This window comes from Vanacampus margaritifer, chromosome 6 (assembly GCF_051991255.1).
Source record: "Vanacampus margaritifer isolate UIUO_Vmar chromosome 6, RoL_Vmar_1.0, whole genome shotgun sequence".
NCBI lineage: Eukaryota > Metazoa > Chordata > Actinopteri > Syngnathiformes > Syngnathidae > Vanacampus > Vanacampus margaritifer.
This window is the reverse complement of record NC_135437.1, coordinates 8,775,871-8,801,197: the sequence shown is the minus strand read 5'-3', so window position 1 is coordinate 8,801,197 and position 25,327 is coordinate 8,775,871. Positions and strand designations below refer to the sequence as shown.

Below are 25,327 nucleotides of genomic sequence, written 5' to 3'. Positions count from 1 at the left end.
TACCGGCCCTCGAGGACCGAGTTTGGACACCACTGTACTAGAGTATAGGATATAACAATATCCCATGTGCAAGTAGGTAGACACAAAGCTATTTTTCAACCATAAGGACTCTTCTCTCATTCTATCATATCAGCTCAATGTCTTAAGGCCTGTTGCACTGTCAGAGCCACTGCCAAATAGGCAAACAAAGAAGTCACTCTGTAAAATGAATTAATTAAGTATACTTAGCAATGGAAGGAGTTCTTGGAAAAGATGCACCATGTTAAGCAAGAGCAAGTGTCATGGCAATGAGCCAACACCAATTCACATACTGTACTTCAAACATTCCTGTTCTGAACATGTTTACAAGCCTTATCCACAGAGAAGGGTGCCTCAAGGATGTCTAGTCAACGGCACGTTTTTGACTCATGAATTACAGCATGGTTACATACTGTAGGTGGCGCCTGCCTGAAAAATATCCACTCTTGAAAGACGAGACATTGCTAATAATCTTACAAAACACAGTACAGCTAGTTTTTTGTTTAGTTTTTTAATTTAGGATTACCGCACATCACATGGCTTTGATGATGTCACAGAATGTGAGCTCGTCTTGTTGCAATATAATGATATCATGGCTATGATGCCATCAAACATAGCATTGGGAGACTATCTTGTGTTGAAAAGCATTACCTTATAAAAACTTCGTGAGTCTCATTGACCTTTCCCCCTGAAAGAAGACACTGCCAATCATGTTACCGGATAAGGTTAGCTTGGCAAATTGTTTTATTGGACTTTACAACCAATACTGCTCTCAACTATTTATACATACTGTATATAGTTGTCACTTAGCTACTGAGAGTCATAGTTGCAGGAATCATTCCCAACTGCTAAGAACAGCACTGTTCATCCATAAATACTCATCACATACAATGCCACTGCCAATTATTGATGCTTTTTAATCACATTCACACATGCAATATGTATGCATAGTATAATACTCTGTTTATATATTTATTTACATACGGCTGTTACTTCACTGCTGTTAGCTATTATTAATCCGGGTGTTGATTTTATTCTCAACTTCTCATACTGCATATAGACAATTTATTGATGCATGAATAGTTTGCTTTATACATGCTACATACAGACTGTCCCTGCTGCTGACTGTTTGTGCTGCTGTTCACATTCACAAAGTCTACTATAGGGCTGGGCAATTAATAGAAATGTAATTGTGATTTTGATGTTAGCTTCTCACGATCATAAAAGCAACATAATCGAGGAAAAAACTATTACTGTGCAGAACGGCAACAAAATATTACACCAATCATATAGGCTTTATACTGGCTCCGTCAGCTGTAGAACGGAATTTAAAGCAGTACTAAGGAACTTTTCAATCTTAAAATATTTTCATATCTCTTGTGATGAAGCATCGACTTGAAACTAGATGAATGGTAGCTTTGCCATGGCCTGAGGGGGTCTGTATCATTTTTACTGGCACTAAGCAACTTTGAAGAGTAAGGTAAGAACACTGCCACACAAAAAACTACAAATGTGCTGACTGCTTTATGACATACATCACTTCCCCCTATACCCATTTGTTACAAAGACGGAAGTCAATTTGAATGTCGACACACGATTACTGCTTTCATGGCAGAAGCTGCAAAACAACTGAAAAGTATTGTCTGAGGAGACAAAAAAAAAGGTAAGCTACCCGGATAAAAAGACAGTCAAGGATCAACATTGGTCTGGCTTTCACTCGCTGGCGTGAGCTCAAAAGCGACGCAATGTGCTTGTCCTCATGGGAAATGTGTTCTTCTTCAGATATAACATTACCACTTTTGTCCATATAGGACCGCCATAATCAACATAAACTGAAAGTTCCTTAGTGTTGCTTTAAAGTTCTGCTACTAGTCTGTAAATCACTGAATGGTTTAGGTCCTGAATACATGAATGACATGCTAAATTAATATATAAACTAGGCTTTACATGATCAAGAGTTTTCTGGACGATCACCGATAAGCGAGTTTGGGAGGGAAAAAACAAAAACAACAATACCTGATTGATTCAATCAGATAATGAAGTATTTAAACAAAAGTGGAGCCCGGAGTTCAAAGCAAATATGATGAATTAGCATGCAAATTGAGTAAGATGCTAACAGAATTCACGTTAGCACCACGTGCAAATGCTTTTCAATGCATGTTAAAACTACCCCAATTCCTAAAATGAAGGTATTTTAAAGAATACCTATAATCGATTTGATCCAAAATCTTGTTCTTGCCCTGTATGTTCTTTTAGTAAACTACTTTATATTTCTTTACTGTGCTTTTAAATGTATTAAATTTTTGTTTTTTTCCCATTTTCTGTTAAATTTCTTACTTTTTTTTTGTTTTAAAATGCTTTAAAATGTTGTGTTTTTTTGTTTTTGTAACTATGTGAAGCACCGTGTGTATGAAATGTGCTACATAAATACAGGTAAAGCTGCCTTGCTTTGTCTTGCTTAATGCTAAAGTCAATGTAATATCTCATTAGAAATTAGCATCAAACTTTGGGAATTATATTCCTTCAAATAACAAATATTCACACACAAACCCTGTAGAAACACACCACATATTCTTCCCAATGTGTGAAAAACGTTTTATATGAAGACTTCAATAAGCAACTTTCTTCTTCTACACTTCTTCTCATTGTAAAAGTGTACTGCTCCACACTGCCCCTAAGAGGCCAAAGCATGCACAGCAGGAACAACCAGTATGTATTTTTTGTTATTGTTTTTCAATTGCTATTATTTTAATACATTCTTATTTTACTTTGCTACCGTTTAAATTTCTGGTTGCTCTTTCAAGTTATTTAAAGTTAAACTTTCAAGTATTCGAAGAATTGCAACACATAAAAAAAACATTTCCACATGATATGGCACAAAATACGATTTTCGAGGTCCCAGGTTAGACCATTAAATCCAAAGACTTGACAAAATAAAAGTAGAACAACAAAATAAGATACAAATAAATATAAAGACAAGGGAGATTCTTATTTACGTTTGAATATGTGCAAAGATGCAAGGCAGAAAAAGGTGTGGATGGAGCAGAATGAAAAAGCAAGTGGCTTGAATTTCACATGATAGTCACAAGGTAATTTTGTAATTGCAAACAAATATATCAAATAGCCTTTATTAGCCTATCAGTCAAAATAATCATGATTGTTATGGTTTCCATAATCGCCCAGCCCTAGTCTGCCATTCACATCCGCATACTGTATAGTATTCATTATTTATGCACAGTTGCCAGATAGTATATACTGCTGCTCTATTTCTGCTCGCTCTCATTGCTTCATGTTTTATGTTCGAAGTTATGTATAGCACTTTGTATGTTGTGTGTTTTTTAAAAAAGTGTTGTATAAATAGAGTTGAGCTGAATTGAGATATTGTAAACATGTGCATACATTTTTTTTTTCATCCTATTCTTGTATGGTCCTACTATGCACTTAGCAGCCGCACAAAAGGAATTTCCCCATAGCGAGACTAAAAAGGGTCTATTAAGTATGTAGCTAAAACTGTGAGTCAAACACGTATCTAAATCTCACCAGTTCATCAGGTCGATCATCCAAGATACCGTACAAAATATATATGTATTTTTTTGTACTTACAGTATACTGTAGGTACATGAAACATTAATTATTGCATTGTGTTTTTGTTTCCAAGGTTGATGCAAAAAACACCCTGGAGTATAAACCCAGTCACAAGAAGTTCTGCTTACATCTCTCAGGGACTACCTTAAAAACATTGCGAAATTTTCTGCAATCCATCACCTTTGGCCTTCAAGAAACTCATCTAAGTTGCCGCCCCTGCCAGCAGAGTGTCCTTCGACATAAGAGTGAGCCGAACAACAAAGCTGCTAGACAAGCTGTCCTGAAACCTCTCTCTGTGGCCCCTCATATAACCAAACTACGGTATAACTTCCCAGAAAAGAGTGTTCATCCACCAAGGACAACTAAACAGAAGAGTAGTGGACGGGAGCATAGGGTACATCAACAAAGTACCCGCCCATCAATACATTGGGGTCCCAAGCGCACTAAGCAAACTACCATCACACTACCAATGGCCATCGGCCCTCAAATCACCAAACTGGATGTTAAATCCAAGCAGCAGAATGCCCCCCCACCAATCCACAAAAATGCTAGAAGCTCTCAGCAAGTTCCATTTCAAACCATCACATTAGACTTTGACAAATCCAAACAGAATCAACCCAGCACTTGCCCGCCAAGGACACATACTCAGAAAACCAACCGCCAATGTAGTTCATATGAGCCGACTATCAATCTACCAATCCTCACTCCTGACGCAAGACAAATTGGTGAAGATATCCCACAACCCATTCCCTTGGTCTCTATAACACAAATTCAAACCAGGACCCACCAGAAGAAAACCAACCTCGAATCCAGGCACAATCAACGCCGTGCCCGTCCACCAATACGCAAGGAAAGTAAACACAATCATCAAGAAATCTCAAAGGGCCTTCATATAACCCAACTGGAATGTCCGAATAGGCAGATCATGCACCCAATCCACAGGCATGACAGAGATGTCCAAACAATTGTTGTGCAACCCATCCCCGTGGTCCCTGATATATCCCAATTGCGGTGTAGCTCTAATCAGCCTCTTTTCCGCCGACCATTTGACAAGCCCGCTAAAGTCACTCATCAAGATGTTCCTGAACCCATCTCCATGGGCCTTCAGATAACTGAAGTCAAGCACAGCGCAGACCATTCATTTGTCCACACATCCGTCCCAAAGAATACTTGTGACTCTTGCTCTCACTTCACCCGGGTGGATTTTTGTCCTAATCCGAAGAATGGTAATAAAGTCCACACACGGCCAACTGACCAACAACCCATTTCCACGTGCCTTCAGATAACCCCACTCTAGTGTGGTCTGCAAAGTGTCCACACAGCAATTCACAAGGATGCTCGACTCATTAAACGGTACAATTCGGGGCAGAGCATTGGGAATACCCAGATAAATTGGTGCACCCACCACTGCCAGTAGCAAAGTCATCAATATTCTGTGCAAAGGTTCACGCTGGTTCTCAACATCCTTGGACTTGCAGTTTTTCATGAAGGTTTTGGACCCCTCTTGACTATCAGAGTTCTGCCAGCTGCACTTCAAATGGCATTGTTGTTGTTTGTACAATCAAGGACCATAGAGGTTTTCAAATCTGTCTCAAGATGGGAAGAGGAGTACAAGAGAAAATCTCTAAATAGCACTCTGTCCGAAATTCGTCTACAATAGTGTGTCTTCAAACGACATGCTTGAAGTAGCGAGGTTAAAAGATCCATTAAGCCAAAATCACTTTGCAGAGACGACGCACAGACTACTAACGCAACACTGTTAGCAAAACTTTTTAGTTTTTACATTTTACTCATTTGTGATTGTTTGTTGATAATTATTTTTGGCACGGATAATCTGTTCTGCAGCTGCATGAGCTGTACATGATAAGAGAATAAGTGAAGTGAAATAAAAAAAAAATGGAGTGTCTTCAGAAACGTCCAAAGTGGTTTTATTCTTCTAAATTCTACGTGTCATAAGGTGGAAGTATAGTTTAATTGATGCATGGTTTTGTGTAATGCTTTACTTTTTATTGCTTGTATGTTTTCTTATTTTTGCATAATGTTACTTTTATGTGCGTTTTTTGTTTTGGTTGTAGTGTGTTATATGGTTGTGGTGCATTGGTTGTGTTTTCTTACTGACTTCCAACCTAATTAACTCCTGGCTGACCACTAATTGACTACCTGTGGAGCTCTGGCCCTTCCAACAGGAATCCAAACTGCCCAATTGGGGATAAGGACTACATCGCTTCAGCCAATCGGAGCCAGAGAGAGTTTGGACAATGGACCCACCCAACAGTTTAAAGACACAGGTACAAAACAGGGGGCATGGGAAGAGGACAGAGAAAGGGGATGGACATGGACATTAACATGGACAGGAGAGAGGACCAAACAACAGAACACACGAAGGCAGGTAGGTGATGCCCCTGAAAAGGAGGTCCTCGTCCTTCGCTTTCATAAAGACTGGTCACAACCATGTCCTTTCTAGTGATCTTTTTAAAAAACGTTTTGTTTTGTTTTTTCTTTTAAAGCTATTTATTTTTACTTTAGTCTCTTATTCACAACAATTTGGCACAAATTGTTAATCATAATAACTGATGTAACTTGTGATCCCGCCTCCTGTATCTCATGGGTCAGTCAGTGTTGCTTTCCACCAGCTAAAACGTAACCTACCTTAAGAACATTCCCTAAAATTTAAGAGCATTTTTCCATTCCCATAATTAGCTACTCCCTTCCCATGTGACATATGCATCAGGATTATAAGAATTAAGATTATGAGTTGTTCATATAATCTACCACCATGCAGATCTACTACCCATAAGGGAAAACGTAAGGGGCCATTGTGGGCCTCGTGGCAGACTACCACTGGCAGTTAAGGGCGGTGGGCACCCCTTCCACTACATGATTACTAGGAAAAGTGTTACCTTTGCTAATGGCAAAGCATTATAGCACATTTTGTTCATTTTGCTTTCAACTCAGGCACTTGCAACCCACTGACAACTAAAGTGGCCGAGAGGTGCAAAACACTTTTACAAAGCTGGAGACAAATTGACATTTTAGAAAACATTTTTACAAATCAATCATCAATCATGAACTCCTTATCACTTCCGGTTCTACTGGGCCGCCCTTTCCGGTTGAAAAAGTTACTTGTAAATTTGTTTCAGCCGCTTGTAAAAGTGGTTCGTCATTTGTATATTTGTGTCGGCATTTTTAAAAGTGTTTCACGTCTTGTAAATGTGTTTTCTCCAATGTAAATTTGTTTCTGGACTTGTAAATTTGTTATGTCAATGTAATTTTGTTTGTTTTTTATTTGTAAAAATGTTTTCTAAAATGTCAATTTGTCTCCAGATTTGTAAAGGTGTTTCTCGTATTGTAAAAGTGTTTTGCACCTCCCGGCCACCGTAGAAAAAAGCTCAACCGAGGTCTTACATTACATTATATCACAGTATCAATTATGTTTCTGTGGTAAGATATACTTGACATGACTGACAGGGGGACTAGAAAATAATTTTAATTCACAGCACTGACACTTGACTCTCTTGCAATGCCCTTGCATGAGACACACTGCAGACTTACCAGAACCATGCAGTGAGACTTAAATCACTCCTTTTTCATTGACCACGAATACGTTAGAAATACATTTGTATTGCCATTTACCCTACAAGGTATTCTAGTTACATGCGGCTTTAATAACTTCTGCCCACCTCCTCTCCTACCCTTTCTTCAAGCCTGCTATAATGTATCCTTTGACATAGTGCCCTCAAGTGGTACATAATTCTATCACACCATAATATGTACAGCAGAAACATTCAAACAAAACCTCATTTTTTTGTTGGTTCATATTTTGTGTAATATAGGTAGCATAAAAATAGCAATATTTCAAGTAATATATTTAGCAATTATCCTCTGAGCAAAACATCAAATTTTATCATTGCTATACTGCATTTTTTCCAGTTTTCCAGTTACTCATTCCTATTAAGAGGTCGTGTTAGGACATAGAACAGTCCATGTATAATAGGTCAGGGTAACACACAATGGTGGTTATTATAGTTATATTTATATATTTGTCTTTTTTTTAACACCTATCTAGCAGGGCCTCAGGTGTTGAAAAAACGTGTGTCCCCTGTAACTGTAAGGAAGAGGTTTCAATAAAGCACATAAATATGTCTCCAGTCCAGACCTTCTAATTGTGCTAATTCTGGTGTCAGTCTTAATTTGTGCTCACTCTGAAGGGACTTGAAGTTGTTGCTCTGTCCAGGATCTTTGACAATTCACTTTTGTTGCCAGGCTGTACACATCCATCTCCAAGCTGAAAGAGAAAATATTGCCATTAATGTGAGTTTGCAGGCAGTCGTTTTCACAGGACTGCAATGTGTGAGTATATAGTATACAGTATACTATATACAGTATATATTTCTATGTAGTTATACAGAGAGAGAGAGAGAGAGAGAGATTTGTTTTTAATGGAATTCAAGAATATTTTACCAGGAATCCTTGTGCCGTCCTCCCAGGCTACTGAATTTATATGCACGGGTAGTGCTTAAAGGCAATGGCGGACAAAGCTTATTTATGCTTGTCAACTGCTGCTTGAAAGACAGGTTTGCCTGTGGAGTGCTTGTAGCCTTCACAACTTTGTGCCCGTTGCTGCAGGAATGATGCTTGCGTTCTGAATTGCCCGGGTTGATTCGAATCCTATGTGCACGGATTCCTATGGGCTTCTTCCTACCAGAGGCTGATTTGGAACTTAGAGGAGGACATGGCGAATGTGTGTTGTCACAAACAAGGGAATCCACATCTGGTGACGTGGATTTAAGTTCGTCTGAAAATTATATGTAAGAAAACAGGCAAAATTAGGCACTGAGTAAGTCACCTTTTACAACTTGCCATCACATAATGTTGAGCCTCCCCCTCTGAAATAACGTTTTTACTATAATTATTATTATTTATAAGTTAAAACCAATATGTTCATTCAGAGTGCTTTTACCTGTACACATAGACTTGAAAGATGAATTAGATGAATGTGTGTCTAGGATATCCTCACAATGTTCTTCATCACAATCATCACTGCTCATACCATCAAATCTTTCCCCTTCTTCATCATCATCATCATCAGCCTCTTCATCGTCGTTGCGATGTCGAATAACCAGTACCTGTGGTAGTCTATCTCTTTGTATTTCATCAAGATGCCTGGAAGACATGTGTGAGTCGTGTATATGTGGAAGAAGTCACTTAAAATTGATTGATTCAAAATAATATATGACATTTAAAGTATAAAGTCATTAATTAATAAGCACAAAGTTGGATAACAGCATATTGATGAAAGTGTAGGAACACCTAGAGAAAGTGCAAATAGTTGGATAAAAGGGCCTGGAACAAAGTCTCTGTTCCAGTTCATCTTAAAGGTATTGAATGAGTCAAGTTCTTCCGCACCACCCTCTTCCAATCAGGCCTTCTTGGACCTTGCTCTGTGCACAGTCAAGTCAGAATATAAAACGGCCTTCATTAAATTGTACATTTGGAAGCATACAACTGTCAAAAATGGTAAGAATTAAGATTCTGGCAGTTTCCACGGTGTCTACCCGGAGAAAACTAGTATGGGGACAACATGCAAACTCACACCAGGGCCAAGGGTCAGACCCAGAACTTCTGAACTGTGAGGCAAACGGGCCAACAATTTTCTATAAGGCTTGTCTTCATTAGGGTTATTGTGGATAATTAACTGGGGCCACTTCCAGTTGACAATGGGTGAGAGGCGGGGTACGTGTATGGACAAACAATCATTTAAATTCTCATTTATACTCATAGAGACTTCAGCGTTTTCAATTACAGTTATCTCAAATGCACGTTTTCAGAATGTGGGAAGAAGTCTAAGTATTCAGAGAAAACCTACTCAAGCAGCAGGAAAATATGGAAACACACAGAAGCCTTAATTATTAATTCACTGATTGAAATTGTACCTTACAATTGAATATATTCATTAGGCATGGGACCTTAACACATTAATTCTGATTACTTAATTACAAATAAATTACCACATAAAACCACTAATGCATTTTAATCGCAGTTTGTGTTTCAAACAATGTGGAACATTTGTTCCAAACAATACGGAACGTTTGCCAGCAGTACACCTACTACACGTCAAAACTCATCCAATGGCTGTCCACAGACGTATATAAGAGCCTGGACTGCGAATGTAATGTCATCTACTGTCCGTGACGAGAAGTGAAACCACTAGCTTTTTCACATTATTTTCTGTCTCCTTGGCGAAAATGTCACAGTGTGTGGCGTACGGTTGTGCCAATAAATCATGTTACATGTACATTTCATTGCTAAGAAAAAGACTTACAGTAATTTTCTCTTTCAAGGTATATCTCCGGATGCTACCCAAAAATTGGTCTGCATCATGCTGTCAGAACTATAAACAATGAAATGAAAGCAAAGCCTATGGAGTAAGCCATTATTCACAATAAATTGTAAAACCTAATATACTCTGAATGGTTAATGCAAAAAGTGAAGTTCGTTCTTTGAGAGGCTCTCATTACTCCATACATGGATCTTAGCGTAAAATGTGCACTGATAACAGTGTTTTTAGCTAAAACCGAACAAATGTTTTCACAAACAGCAGCAACGCAAGATGGCTGTACTCTGGCTTCAGCCACAAAAGGCCATTGTGAGTCAAGGGTTCTAATGTCTGTGAATCGACTGCGCTGAGGTCAATTTTATTTACAAAAAAATCTAACTAACAAACTATGTGGCGGAAGTCTTTTTAAATGTGTAGTATTATGCAAATTATGGCGAAAAACTGGCATTTGCATCCCATCAAAGCGCTTCAGCCGTCCGGTTCCATAGATAGGAGAGGCCGATACCACATGCCTGTTTGAGCTGCGGGCACGACCCTCAGTGGGGGCGAAGTGTCAGCACATTTCATGCTTGTGGATGTCATGAAAACCAAAACAACAAGGATGCCTGCACGTTGTGTTGAATACTCTGGCACACAACACTGTAGAGTCACAATGAGAGATCTGGGAAAAGCCTTATTTTCAAATGTTCAGTAATAACCTCATGAAAATCGGTTGACAGTTAAACAAGTTGTGACTTATTTTCAATGTCCATGTATTGCTTTTGATGGGAACATTGCCCCACCAACATAGCCATTATGTAAGAACGTCAAATAGGTGGGCCATTTAAACGCAAAGCATGTCTCAGGAAGCACAGAAACCACCGGAACTTTTAGCACTACTAGTCTAAGTCTAAGTTTGAAGCAAACTAAATTTGATCAAATTATTTGATCTGATTCAATTATTTATTTGTTCAAAAGGGGAGAGTGTATATTAATGAACACTTCAACAATAGTAAAAAACATTTTTTTGCATGCACTACTACTATTACAGTGGCAAGGAGGGAAAAGTTAAAATTTGCAAAATGACTCTGTAGTGTCAACACTAGTACCGCAACATTGGATAAACTCACAAATTCAATCACAGAGTGGATTGCTCTGGACTGTAAACCACTAGTGGTAGAAGATAAAGAATTAGAAGATGTGCTACAGTACCTGTGACCTATCTTTTTGACTGTCATCAATAGACCATTTTAAGGCAATACTGTCCTGAAAAAAAAACCTCTCCTAAAATAGCACTTTAACTTTTTGTTTGTTCAATTCTGGCCAGGGGCATTTCTCTTTGTTTCTCTATTGTTTTGCATTGGCATTTTTTCAAGAGTTAAAAATGTTCATGTCTGTGTCTTTAATTATTTAATTCAGTCAACTAAAATCCATTTAAATTAAAATGTTCTATAATTAAAATAAGATTAATTAATTACAAGGCCTGTAGTTAATTACACACAATCACATTTTCATTCACCTCCACAGTCAGGTGTTAAAATGAGTAATTGTTTCCATCTAATGAAAAATGAGCCATATACCTGCTGTGTTTCTCCCTCCAAGCGCTCAGTTCAGCAAGCACATCACCGTTCACTTTCCCGTCAGTGTCATGAGGGTCATGCATGTGCTCTGGTACAAAGATGGGAAGGTCAAGTGGTGTAAAAGTTGACATGCAGGGTGCTGTCTGTGAAGAAAAACAAATACATATACAGTTGTCATTATTTTAAGATAGCTGGGTAAGCGGAGACAAATATGAAAAATCAGAATAGAGTGTAACAAGCAGTACAAATACAATACCTTAATGAAAATGAATACAAGAAAAGTCTAAAAATGTCTCGCTTTACAAATGGCGCAGAACCAAAATATGTTAGAACAAAATGTATGTTCACAACAACTGGTAAGTGAAATAAACCTTGATTTCTATGATAACATGTCACCTACTCTCAATTTTTCACGTCTTGCTCGTATAGCCTTGACAGGATTTCCACAGAACAGAATCTTGCCAGCTCCTGTATACAGTATATAAACAGAACACAATTATTTCAATATCTAAGTCCTGTTTTTTTTTTTTTTACTATGCTTTTTGTTAAGAGTTTGTCATCATGAGGCAATGCTTAAAAAATGACACATAAGCAAGTACAAAGTAATTCTATAACAGATCGACTATATTAGTAAACATTCGTGTGAACCATCACAATATATAACCATGCGTCAGGACGCTGCTGTCTTCTTCGACTTCAGTTAAGTCTGAATCCACAGAACCAGGTGTGGACACTGGAGAGGAAAGAAACCCAGATGAACTTGCTGATATAGGTCTGGATATAATTGTGCTTGCTGATGAGAGTGGCCGGTAGCTGGTGGCAGGCTGCCTGGCTGAGCTGGGCCAACTATATGAACCATTTACTTCCGCTTCTAGAAAATGACAAAAATGTCAATAAAAAAAAAAACTTTAAACAACAGCAGAGTCCACAACATAACCAGATGCATACGGTCTTCAGTTGATGCCGGCGAGGGATCTCTTAGGCAGTTTCGGAGAATTGCCCAGTCTTCCCACATGGTGCTGCTCGAGATCAACCTGCCATCCTCCACTCGTGCATTGTCAAGGTAACGCAGCTGTGGAACCAACTCCCTCACCGCATCCCAATAATTGTAGTCAATCTGTTGGGGTGAGCAAATCAAAGAAGGAAAAATATATGAATGTGACTACTGTACAACACAGCTTATTTGAATGACAATATCAAACCACATCAAGTTTGAAATAAACATTTCTCATCTTCCCCCAATCTACAGAAATGCCCTGCAGAGAAAGAGAATAACTACTAACTAGTAGGGGGAAATCAAAGTGACGAGAGAGGAGAGTGTGAGGCTTAGGGGAGAGGAAATGAGCAGTTGTTTGTGTTTGTGCATTGGAAAGAGAGTTTGGCAAACTCAAGTTGCCAAGTCAAACCCTCAGCTGCTACAAAGCGCAAGCCTAATATATATTCAGCTCAGCCTTTCCCTTCATTGCCCTACTTTCCTGATTAATTCTCTGCTGGTGAGCATAAATAAAACTCTCATACAGTGGCTCCCATTTGCAAAAGGCAGAAACCATGTTACTGCTGTATGGGAAATGTGCCCATACCCATTGAAGACATCCATGAGCCAACTTAGATAACCCCAATTCCATTGAAGTTGGAACGTTGTGAACCACGTAAATCAAAAACGAATACGTTTTCCAAATTCTTTTCAACCTATATTCAATGGCATATGCTACAAAGAGAAGGGGCAGGGCTACATGGTGGCCTGTGGTGGCGGCGTCCATCATTGGCTGCTCTCTGGCCAACGTAATGGCCATGCAGAGAATCAGGAGAAATCTCTGCATGTAAGCGGCAAGGCTGAAAACCAGCATTGAACGCCCCTGACCTTTGATCCCTCAGGCATCAGTGTGGAAAGGATATACTGTAGCCACGTGGGGTCAGGAGTACTTCAGAAAACCTTTGTCAATAAACACAGTCCATCAATACATCGAACAAATGTAAGTTAAAACTTCACCTTGCAAAGTGAATGCCCTGTTATCAACAACACCAAGTCGGCTTCTCTGGTATTTTGCTAGTATTAATTTTCTGTAATTATTTTGTGAAAGGTGGTATGCATATCACATTTTGAGAATCCCTGAGCTATAGTGTAACAACACATTGACATACTTGTGTGGTAGTGGGGTTTGGCTGCAGGCACACGGGGTTTCCCTCCAAGGTGAGGGTCTGCAGTTTGCTACACAACCCGAGATATTGCACTTGGACAAGGTCATTCACATCATTTCCTTCCAGATCTAACACTTGTAGCTTTTCCAGCATGCCAACCTGACTCAAATCTGACACTTGGTTAAAAGCCAAGTACAGTTCCTGAAAAAGAGAAGATAATTGTCTTAAAACAACCGCTTGTACATTTCGAAATTAATAGTCACGTTTTTAACTGAACAAGTATCTGACAATAAACTGCAACTTATGAAATGTACCCTGAGAGAGGAAAGTGTGGAAATGCCATCCAAGTCTTTTAGGCAGCAACAAGACATCCATAGAACCTGCAGGTGAGATAAGGTGGTTCCCAAGTCCCTGCAACAAACAAAACAGAACAAATAAAACTATTAAACCTACAGGTAAGATAGGGTGTTTCCCAAAACACAAAACAAATAAAGCTATTTTTACATCTTAGTGTATCCATACCGTACAGAGACGGGTTTTTTTCTTGTTGTAAACATTTGCAGTTGTTAGCCACCAGAACAAGGTTCTATGTTTTTAGACTTAACTTTCTACCGCATATGCTTTTCAACATATCACTCATATAAACATCTGTGAAATGCTATGCTTTACCTACCAAGTTAAACACCCTTTGTCTAAATGCCCCTCCTGGAGGGCACCATTCTTTTTGTCAAACATATTTTTAATTTATTTTTTTAAACATGCACCGTGTGCAATGGGGAGTAAAGGATGCCCCATCTTACTTTATCACTGTCCAACTCCAAAAAAAAAAGACACTGACAAGGCTAAGTTTACTTACAAAGAATGCTCTTGGAGTATACAATAACACAAATATACAATAACACCAATCCCAATGAAGAATGGGAAAATTTGTAAAATTAAATTAAAAATAGAATACAATGATTTGCAAATCATTTTCAACTAATAATCAATTGAAAATACACTACAAAATACAATATATTTAATGTTGAACTGATAAAGTTTGTATTTCATTTTTATTTTATTAGTTTATTTTACAAGGATAATGCAATCAGACACTAAGCATTATGAATTTGAGGCCAATAACATTGTCTAAAGAACGTGAACAGGGGTATGTTTACCATTATACTACCAATCCTTTTAACAACACTCAAAACATTTGGGAAGTTGGAACTGACAACACTAATACTTCACTGCATGCGCCTTTTGCATTTGTAATACATTTCCCATTTTTTTATATGCTTTATTACACTTTTCAGTGTCAGAGTATCACATTTATTACTTCAAGTACAGTATATGTATTGAGCACAAGTGTTATGGAATATGGATGGATGGGCTAAACACATGTTATATTGCGGAAGCTGACATCAACAGATATGCATGGGGTTTCCTAACCACGTTGCAAACATAAAGACTTAAGTTAATGTCATTATTGTCATTTTTACTCACCGTACAGACATGAGCACACTGTTGTTCATTTTCAGCAGCACCAGCCTGGGCAAGTAGAAACCTACAGAATGACATCAGCTATTTAAATGACAAATAAGAAGACCTTTTTAATGAGTCGAACCATGACTCTCAGTTAAATTCCATAAGGCTAGGTGTACGGATACACCGATTATCGGCCCGGCCTATTATCAGTGCCGATATTTGGCATCGTGACATATATCGGCGTCTGCCTTTTATTTAAAAAAATCTGCCGGGCGATAAGAGATGATCTTAAAATTGGGTAAACCTGAGGGAATTATTTAGCTATTTAAAAATAATATTAATAATAATACTGTAATCACGTAACATTCTAAGAGATGCTCCTGAGCCTGGGAACTCACTGCACTTTTTGTGTTTGTTTGAACTTAAACCAATTCTGAGTGAAACGTTAATATTTCAGTTATACTGAAATGTACTGAAATTTACTGTAGAAAACTTCAGGGAGCTATTTTTTTGTTGAACTTTTCATTGAACTTTGTAAGACATGCTGCAGAGCCTGGGAGCACTTTGAAAACAAAGATGTCGATTGTCTAAGACAAAAAAAGCCCAAAACACTTAACATATTGAAGTTTGTATTTTTTAAAGCTTTTAAATAAATATATTTCCTTTTTGCCACAAACAAGTATCTGCTCCAAATTTGGCCTATTGCTATCGGCCCTATCTGTAGCCAGGTGCTCCATTTTTTGCTTCTCACAGATTTTATGAAATGTCAATATTGTCCTTCATGTTATTATTCACATACAGTATATGAAAACAGTATGACTTTTACAGTTGAATATTAACTTTACATATACATATTGATCACACAAGAAAGACTATTCCAAACAAAACAACCCGACATATGGCTGCTAGTGTACTTTTTCCTGAGAGAACCCTACAGTATAGTTAAAGACTGCAGATGCCTCAATGTGCTGTGTAGCTCACCAAAGTTACCGAGGCTGTTTCCTTGAGTGTCCACGCAGATTTCCAGAGAGGTCACCTGAGAAAGATCTTTTGTTCCACACAGTAATTCCTGAGAAGGAAAGTCTTAACTCAGCACAGTGGCCCACAATGTACTGTGGATATTAAACAGGATCTATTATACAGCTAGCATATACACTATAATATACAAATGATGGGAATTGCAAAGGTAAAAAAAATATATAATGGAAATTCACACTTTTGATCTAGATATAACATATGTATGGCAGCCAGTGGCGGCTCGCCAAGAAAGCCGAGTCACCTTAAAAGGGACAAAAATTTAATAATGACAATGAAATATTATAATAAAAATACTTCTAAATACTTTGTATATGTGCATCTAGATGAGCAGGAATAATAGCATACTGGTTTTTTTTGACAAATAAAATTGATTTGTTTATCTCTCTGTCTCATACAATAGGACATTGATTCTGATAGCTTCTCTTAAAAAGTTTAACGTGCACATGGTCCTTGAGCAATACAAACATTTTGGGCACTGAATTACATCGCCCACAGACAATAACGTTTAAGCAGAGCTACCATTAAAGCCAACGTCATCTTCCAGTCCTGCATCGGTCAATCACATAGCTCCTACCTTAGATAGGAAACAATGTAGCCGTATGTGGCAGCCATATTGAATGAGGCTCAGCCAGCCTTCCACAGAATACTAGTTTTGTCTTCATATTAATTTCAATGGCAAGGTGATAAGTGTTGTGGTTCTCTCGGGGAAGGGTGATGATTTTTCATGCATGAATCCAATCCCTAGTTGCAGTAACTTTTTGTTTAATTTAGAATTTTCCTCCCAAATTTTTATTGCGTTTCTTAATTCGAATGTCACGCAACAATTTAGTTTAAACAAACTAAATGTGATTCAGTTGGGAGACGTTGGACCTTCCAACAGGACAACAATTCCAAGCATACCTCCAAATCTACCAGGGTTTGTTTGCAGACAAAGTTCTGGAAGATTCTGAAGTGGCTACCGCCATGGCTTGACTTAAATAGAATAGAGAATCTCTGAGGGAACGTGAAGAAGACAGTTGCAGAACACAAGCCCAATATTGTCAAAGAACTGGAGGCCTTTTCCAATAATGAATGGGCAAAGATGTCTGTAGATGGCTGCAAGGACCAAACATGCATGTTTTGGGAATGTGGGAAGAAGCCCAAATACCCAATCAGAACCCACTGAAGAGAAAACTCTACAAAGGCCAGAGGATTCAAACCGAGAACCTCTCCACTGTGACACTGATGTGCTAACCACTATCGAGTAAGCTACCTACTGAATTATTTAATTCAATGTGATAATTTAGATGCTTAAAACCCATTACATAGACATATGTTTGGATCAACTGTTTTTTTTTGTTTTTTACAAAATGCACTGAGTGTGGATACCAGAGTTTGATCTATCCTTGTGTCTTATCTTTTTTGTGACCTTACCAGTCTCTCCTGGGACAGATAGAGCTCCAATGTTGCTTCAGCCTCCTCACCGCCTTTCATGGCAGGAGCTGGGTTGAAGGGGCCTGATTCATCCATCACAGTCACCTGCACCCGGCCAGAAACAGGCCGAACTTCCCGTTTTCTACTCGCGCGATCCATTCTTCTCTGCTAACAATAACTACGTTGTACATATGGTGTTGAAAAAAAAGTGCCTCGCGTTACTTTTCTCTAGGTCTTGTGGGGGGAAAAAATCTGCCATTTTTTCCCTTCAACAAACGCAACTCGATCAGTTGGTGCGGTCAAATGTTTGCTTGACAACTAACTCTCGTCTTCCTGGATACGGTAAGGATGTATTGACTTCATGGGAAATGTAGTTTGCTAACTCCGAAATAGTCATAGATGAAAGTGTGAGGTTAATTTGATCTTAAAAATAGTATTTGCGTGATTTATAGTGTTCAAAGTAGCATTTTCTTTTTATACCAAAAAGTATATATCATAAACAAAGACTCATCGCTGACTAAAAACTACGCGTAGCTTTAATTTGGAAGCAAAGACACCATTTTTTCCCCTAAAGTTTAATTGCCCATTTGCTGCAAACAATCTGTACTGTACTAGCTGTCCTTTGAGGTGTGCGCGCTACCGCGAAGTGCACGCGACCGGCGAGCACTGCTCGTGCACATCGGGGCGGTTCTGCGTGGGTCTGCGCTGGGCGTGGGCTTCACGCACTCCTATGTCCCCACTCCCCATCCTCTCGCCTGCTCACACACTAGAGCCACATTGTTCGACGAGGGCACATTTCGGTCCAACCAATGAGTGCCTCCGAGTCACTCGGTGCTATTTAGCGGAGGAAAAGTGTACAGCTCGTGGTAGATAATAACAAATCGGTTATTTGAAGACGACCGGAAACGGGGCGAAGACTGTTTGGATATACTGTATTCAATTGAAGAGGGAACTTGAGTTGGACAACATCTTTTTATTTTTATTTGTGTTATCCCTCTCCTCTGGCAGACGAAATATCGCTAATTTGATCCCCGCTTGTTGTAAGTATGTGGTAAACCCGTTCCAGTCTTGTGCCAGATGTTAATAATGTGTCCGCCTTTGTACCGCGTGTTGTTGTGTCTTGCTGCCCAGTTACGTGTTCGCTAGCAATGGTGAGGTTTTAATTGACAACCAGCCATCTTTTCCATGTACACGCGTGGATTTAGTTCGAGCTACGTGTGTGTTCCTAATAAATAATACATGTGCAATTCGCGCAATTATCATTCTGGACGACGATCCTTTAGTAGAGCGTTCAACTTGGGTGGAGGTTCCTGGATGTTTCCATTGCCCCTAAAGCAGAACACGAAGTCATTCAAATCCACTTGTAATACAGTACATGCATTGTGAAAATAATACAAATAAATGCGACTGCTGTTGCCGCTAACGGTGACCACGCATACCAAAGGGAGACACCCTGTCGGAAAACTGCAAATGTGTCACTGCGGAAGTCGGATTCTTTTACCAGGCTTGAAGACTGTTATGATGCTGCCTCCCTAAAATGTTGCATGAGGAGGGGCTGACTGGCAGTGTAATTGTCAAGGTAAAGTGCTCGAGGAACTTGTAGGCGCACCTGCACAATTAAACGTTATGCAGTAAGAGCTGCATCATAAACGTCCGTCTTGATATACTGTGCATAATAATATCTATCGATCTATCTATCACTGAATATGACAAGTATAGATGGGCATTGGGCACAACATTCAATTGATTATTTGGTTAAGAGTTCTGTTACCTATGTGGAATTGATTGTGTCTTAAAGCAAGTGACCTTTCGCAAACCATGCCCCCAAACGGCCAAGGTCTGTCAAGCTCGTCTCCGCTCCAACGAAATCCGTTGTAAAATCGATCCACAAACTTTTGTCCGCGTCAATAAAACCATAGCATACAAAGTTCCAACAAGCCGTGGACCTCCAACAAGCAAAATAGTGAAGCGATGTGCCAATAGATTGTGTAAATCGAACATGAGGAATCCACATAGTGGAGCAATGGCTTCAATGAATTCCACAATTTGGATGGCCTCACCCCAGCTAAATGTCTCCAAGATAAACAAGCTACGTCGTTTGCTCCAAGGTAAGAGCCTATAAGTAGCTATGATGGGCTAGGCTAAAGCTATATCGCTAAACTAGCAACCGAATGAGCTAAAAGCTCTGTAGTCAAATTCACTTTAGCTCTAGAGGCAAGATCATCCACAAAACTGGACATCAAAGTTATATAATCACCCATTCATCCCAAAAATTGGCGAGTGCTTCCCAATTTTCAGCCAGTTCTTTATAACGCCTCCCAAAATACATGGTTTATCTTGTTCCTTGTTAATAATGGTAACTGGGTAATTTGACATCCTAGTACGTAGTTTACGCTGGGTCTCATACAGGGAGTTATGTGATGTTTTTTCAATTTACACAAAGTGAACATAGCATCGTAACAGGCACTTTGAACTTTTGTTTTCATCTTTCACGTATCTCAGAGGAAACAACCGTTCTGTTACGTACAACCAAATATTTCCTCCACTCTTCGTGTAGAAAAAACTATCTGTAATATTGCCCATTAGTATTGTGCTAAATTCATTCATAATCCTCCGTATTCTGTTTAGCCACGCTGCTGTCAGCATGTTGTGGGGCGGGGCAGTGGGTAACTGTACGCAATCGACGATGGTGCTCCAAAATTAGAAACAGCGTCGCGGAACCTCCGTTGAATGAGCTGCTCTTGACGCTCGCTTTTGCGAAAGGTAATTTATGGCACAACGAGAGTGCAGTATACTTGATGTAGGGCTGCCACAAACAACACTTTTGCTACTCCACTAGTCACCGATAATAGTCGCGATTAGTCGACTAATTGGATCATAAGAAAATCGCGGCATATCGCACCAGCAAGCTGCTGCTCTTATATAACCATCATTCTCTTACAGCTTTAATTATTTAAGTATCTGCACATTTCAAATAGACATACCTTTACTGTATAAAATATAATAGTACATTCGATTCAACTTTAGTTAAACTTTACAGCTTGTACTAGCATTCCTAAAACGTTTATAAATGACGATGCATCTTACATTGAAGGCAGTTCTGTGGCCTTAACATTTTTAGCTGTTTTTTTTTTTTCAATGGAACCAAAAACTAGACACTACTTAGTGTTTTACAGTAACTGTGTTTTGGTTGTTAATAAACAGGCATATACTGATTAATGCTTCCGTAATGCATAGTAGACACTACAAAAAGTTAGCGTAGCCAAACATGACATTCTTCTTACAATGTTACAGCAAATACACACAGCAACCTGCGTGTGCTAAGCTTCCAGACACGACTGTCCATATGTCAGAAATTGATTCAGGCATCCCCCGCAATTTTCTTTCACCACCGTGCTACCATGACAGGCAGGTTTGCATTGCATAAAGTAAAATGCGCTGTAACTTTTGGACTCTGTTGCTTTACACCGGTTAGCCTTGACACTGCCACAGTGCTTCTGTTTACATCACGAATGACTCGGATTACCACTACTGCGCATGTGTGTCACGGACAGGCAAATGGCCAGCAGAAACACCAAGGCACTTTTTAGAGGAAATTAAGACTGCAAAAAAGAATAATGATGATGTCATCAAGACGTCAACTATTACGTTAGCCGTCAACGGATTTGGTTGACGATGTAGTCGTGATGAGTCGACTAATCTTAGCAGCCTTATACAGCTGAGTCATTCCCAACTGTTTGCAGTCTGAAGAAGGGTACACTTCAAGATTTTCAAATCACAAAATGATCATAAAAAATTGTGTTGTTCTTGTAGTGTATTTCAGGAAGCTCAAAACAGCACCTCACATAATCGGCTGTCAGCCAACAATCACTGTTTTAACACTACCTTCACTGCAAACTGGATTAAGGTTAGCAAGACTTGTCATCTCTCTGGTTTTGTACATGAAACATTCACCACCCCCATCCCACCCCCTTTTTGTTAGTGGAATAGGCAACAAACTGTATCAGCAATATGTGCAAGATCACGTGACCAACCACAGAAAACAGGTTAGCAGCTTTCAGTAACAAGGACATGATTGTTTGAAACTGAAATTGCTAAAAACAGATTTGCTATGGCTAGTGTATTTGGGCAAAAGCTAAAAATATTTGTATATACGCATATATCATCTATTCATACAAATCAGGGTTCCCCCCCCAGAAAACTTCCTTAGCCCAGCGGTCAGGACAAAATTTGGCCTAGTGGGAAGTGGGGGGAGAGTAGGTCAGTGGGCGGGGCGAGTTGTTGTAGGGGGCGGGGCCTCTTTGCGTATCAATGACTTTATTTAAGGAGCAAATTTATAATTTTGTGGAGCAATTTATTTTTTTGTTTTTGTTGCTGTTTAATTAATTAATATTTATTAACTAACGTAAAGCAAGGGTTTTATTAAACAATACACCAAAAAAAAGACAATATAGCGAATGAACAATTGTGTTTTCTTTTTTACATAATCAACAGTTTCGATTACTTTCAAAAAGTCTTGCTCTTCTGCTGGTCATTTCATGCAAACCATTCTGCAAACCATTATTTGAGCTTGTTATGACTAATGTGTTATTAACAAAAAGTTATATATTTTCCTTAATTTGGGATAAATTTTCTAAATGCAAGAAATGTTCAAGATTATTTTTCTTGTTGGGCAAAAAATGAGAAAGAAAATCCCAGAAACCTTTTTTTTTTTTTTTACTTTCTTAAAAATTCAAATTGGTCAAGCAGACAAATTAACCAGACAATATAAAGATTAAATAAACACCTTTTTAAAAGTATAATGTGCCCAGAAAGGCTGGGCATACCACAATGTACAATTTTAATATCAGTTGCAGTCTATTAATAATTACAGTTTTTTTTTTTTTACCTTTGTAAAATAAGAAAAACAAACACATTGATTAAAGAAAAACATAAAACCAATTAAATTGATTAAAATTACATAATAAAAATAAATAAATAAAATCAAATACAACTATTGTAATGTAGTGTACTGTGCATTGTTGTTTACATTCATGCCCCTCCAGCAGTGCACCATAAATGCTTATTTGCGGAAGAAGACACAACCTCACAGCAGTATCACTGTTCCAGTTAAATTAACATTCATTCGTTGTTGTAAGTGTAGCGAACTAATATACTCTTGGAGCACATGCATTACAGAAGATGACCAACAGTCTAAGGACTACTTTATCTTTTTAGCCGGCTCATTATTGTCATAGGAAATGAATTATTTTACTTGCCTGTGAAGTGTGATGCTAAGGGACTGAGATGGATAACACTGAAGCAAACACGACCTTTACTTCTACATCGCATATTCATCCGAAGATGTTTGATCGTGTTTTAGTCTGCATAATGAAATCTTATTGCAAGAGATACACTGAGGCAACTGGTTATTTATTTCCACCTTCATTCAGCGTACGAATGTCACCCGCTCGTGCGTGCATGTCTTCTTGGCTGCCTACAGCACAAAGAATGCCGGGGTCGGGGTTTGCTTCCTGATTTTTTTTCTATTCAACATTTTATTGATTGTATTTTGCATTGATGCTGGTCACGTGTCTATTGTGATACAAATTGATACTGAATAATCGCCCAGCTCTAGACTGTAGCTGTACAGTCCCACCTTGAGAGTACACAAATACCGATAATCAGGCAGTAGTTGAGCATTCTAACCTCATCTGTTCCAGTCAATGTCAGCAAAGGCCTCAAACATTTCTTAACAATAATATGTTATATGTAACCTCACTAGTCTAAACATGACATTCTGATTAATATTACATTTGTAGAATAAGAGTTATGAAGCAAAATCCATCCATTTTTATCCATCTCAGGGGGCGGACATTTTACCACTTCCTGCTGACTTAAGATGACATCAATTTTGCTCAGGGCTCAGACAGCAACCAATCACAGCTCACCTGTTTTCTGAAGCTGAGCTGTGATTGGTTGTTATGTGAGACCTGAGCAACATTGATGTCATCTTTAGTCAACCGCAAGTGGCAAAATGGCCGCCCCTTTAGATGGATAAACACGGCTGGATTTTTCTACTTAACTCGTATTCCACTAATGCAATATTAAACAGAATACCATATTTAGGCCAGTGGGGGCTGCATAGAACATATTATTGTCCAAAAAAACTTGGGGGTTGACTTCCTCTTTAACAGTTTTAACAGTTTTCATCATAAATATTGTATTTTAGAAAAAGGTTATTTTAATTAAAAAAGAAAGAAAGAAAGAAAGAAGAAGATAAGAACTGGGTAGTTGAGTTTTAATGTTTCCACTAGTTGTCAATCAGTGTGACTTAGTCAAATGCCACTCCCTAATGGAAGAAGCATCAAATGAATTGATGAGGTTTTCAATGAGTCATACATGAATTGAGGCTGCAGTGAATGAGCTGGATCGAGTCCAGCTAGTGCTAGACGTGATGTGTATCTGCCATCTTTTTTCTGTGAACAGCTGGTTCTGACAACTAGTAGCCTATGCCAAGTATGAGAGTGACTCTTTACACACTGTATACTGTAAAGATGATGCCCTTCCTAACGCCGATGTGATTTTTTTATTCATTTCTGCTCAGAATTGAGTTTGGCGCTTTTGTTTACATGGTAAGTACAATTTTTGGAGACAGTTTTTGCCCCACCCCTGCTTGCAAGAAAGACCAACCAGTGAGTTTGGCAGCATTCTATGTCTGATAAGGCGCTTGGCTCCTATAACCAATTGTCCTTTGTGGAGGTCAGCTGGCCTTTTCATCTCTGCTACTGCCTCCATAGTCTCACTCTGCTCCAGCTGCCCATTGAATGACCCCATAGGGAAAAGGTCACCTGCACACAAAATCTGCAGGAGAGAAAATGTTGAGAGGGCAACTTCTTTCAAAATGGAAGTGCATAATGGAGGGTTTGCTTTGTGCTTTGCATTTTTTGTCAAGATTCCACTTTGCTGACAAATGGATATTTAAGCATTTTGTCATCTTCTACACGTGCAATTTTTAAAAATGTGCATGACCTCAAAATGGATACTCTTTCTGGAATGTTCAAACTTGTTTCATGGCTTCGGAGAGCAGAACGGGAGAAGTTGACTGGCTCATCTGCCAGTCAACACTTGTTTGGATGCTGTTTAGGAGAATGATGTCATCGTAGTGCAGGAGGAGGGTGTGGCGAGCTGTCGTGGAGCCTAGTATTGGATTGATACCTCCCCAGAGAGGGTCTCCTTACCATCAACGCTCCATTAAATATCTATTATCTAGGCAGTAGACTTGTGACTCTGCCAGTATAGATTATTTAACCAATTACGCACTTAAATTGAGAGCAGAAATCATACTAGGAAATATGACTGTTCTTTTGCAAAAAAATTTATTCGATGACATGTGTAATAGTACTGAAATACTGTCTGTATTAATGGGATCTTGGGAAAAGCTAAGCAGAAAGTTGGTTTGAAAGCTGAATGATTTTTTTTTCTATTATAGTGTCCGTTTTGTTTTGCAATAATATTGACTTCATTTGTAAATAGTATCTCTATTCATCCATTGCCCATCAGCTCCCTTCACTAGCGCCCACCTTAAACTGTCATGTAAGATTATCCTCTTGGTTTAGGCAGGGGGTATAGGGTTTCAAAACCAACTGTTAATTTCCCAGGCTGGATGTGGCAAGTTATAAATATCTCCAAACACCGACGTACTGTTAGTGATCCTTGCTCAAGGCATAGCCATGCATAGATTTTGGAAGCTGCTCACAAACAAACAAACAAACACACTACCTGCACTTTA

General features: G+C 38.8%; 2 protein-coding genes across 2 annotated transcripts in view; one reads left to right on the top strand and one right to left on the bottom strand.

Annotated features, from left to right (window-relative positions):
* Nucleotides 1–7,065: 7,065 nt before the first annotated feature.
* Nucleotides 7,066–18,351, bottom strand: lrrc56 (leucine rich repeat containing 56). Its single transcript, XM_077568026.1, has 12 exons — nt 17,557–18,351; nt 16,087–16,174; nt 15,124–15,184; nt 13,953–14,049; nt 13,642–13,839; nt 12,448–12,616; nt 12,164–12,370; nt 11,900–11,967; nt 11,500–11,642; nt 8,564–8,766; nt 8,065–8,398; nt 7,066–7,888 (listed from the first exon to the last, which is right to left on the bottom strand). Exons 1-12 carry the CDS (start codon nt 17,713–17,715, stop codon nt 7,801–7,803), a joined length of 1,815 nt encoding a protein of 604 aa, XP_077424152.1. The 5' UTR covers nt 17,716–18,351; the 3' UTR covers nt 7,066–7,800.
* The window catches only part of LOC144053512 (GTPase HRas), a 22,379-nt gene continuing 15,291 nt past the window's right edge, over nt 18,240–25,327 (top strand). The window contains exon 1 of the mRNA XM_077568027.1: nt 18,240–18,596. The gene's annotated coding sequence lies outside the window, so the exon portion shown is untranslated. The remainder of the gene's footprint in view (nt 18,597–25,327) is intronic.

Bases quoted from the DNA above. Each gene is read 5' to 3' on its own strand.
- lrrc56 (XM_077568026.1), bottom strand. From the start codon at position 17,715: ATGGATCGCGCGAGTAGAAAACGGGAAGTTCGGCCTGTTTCTGGCCGG. The intron at 12,617-13,641 runs GTATGTCAATGT...TCACCCCAACAG, and splicing joins CAAACCCCACTACCACACAA to ATTGACTACAATTATTGGGA. The intron at 8,399-8,563 runs GTAAAAGCACTC...TATAATTTTCAG, and splicing joins TTTCAAGTCTATGTGTACAG to ACGAACTTAAATCCACGTCA.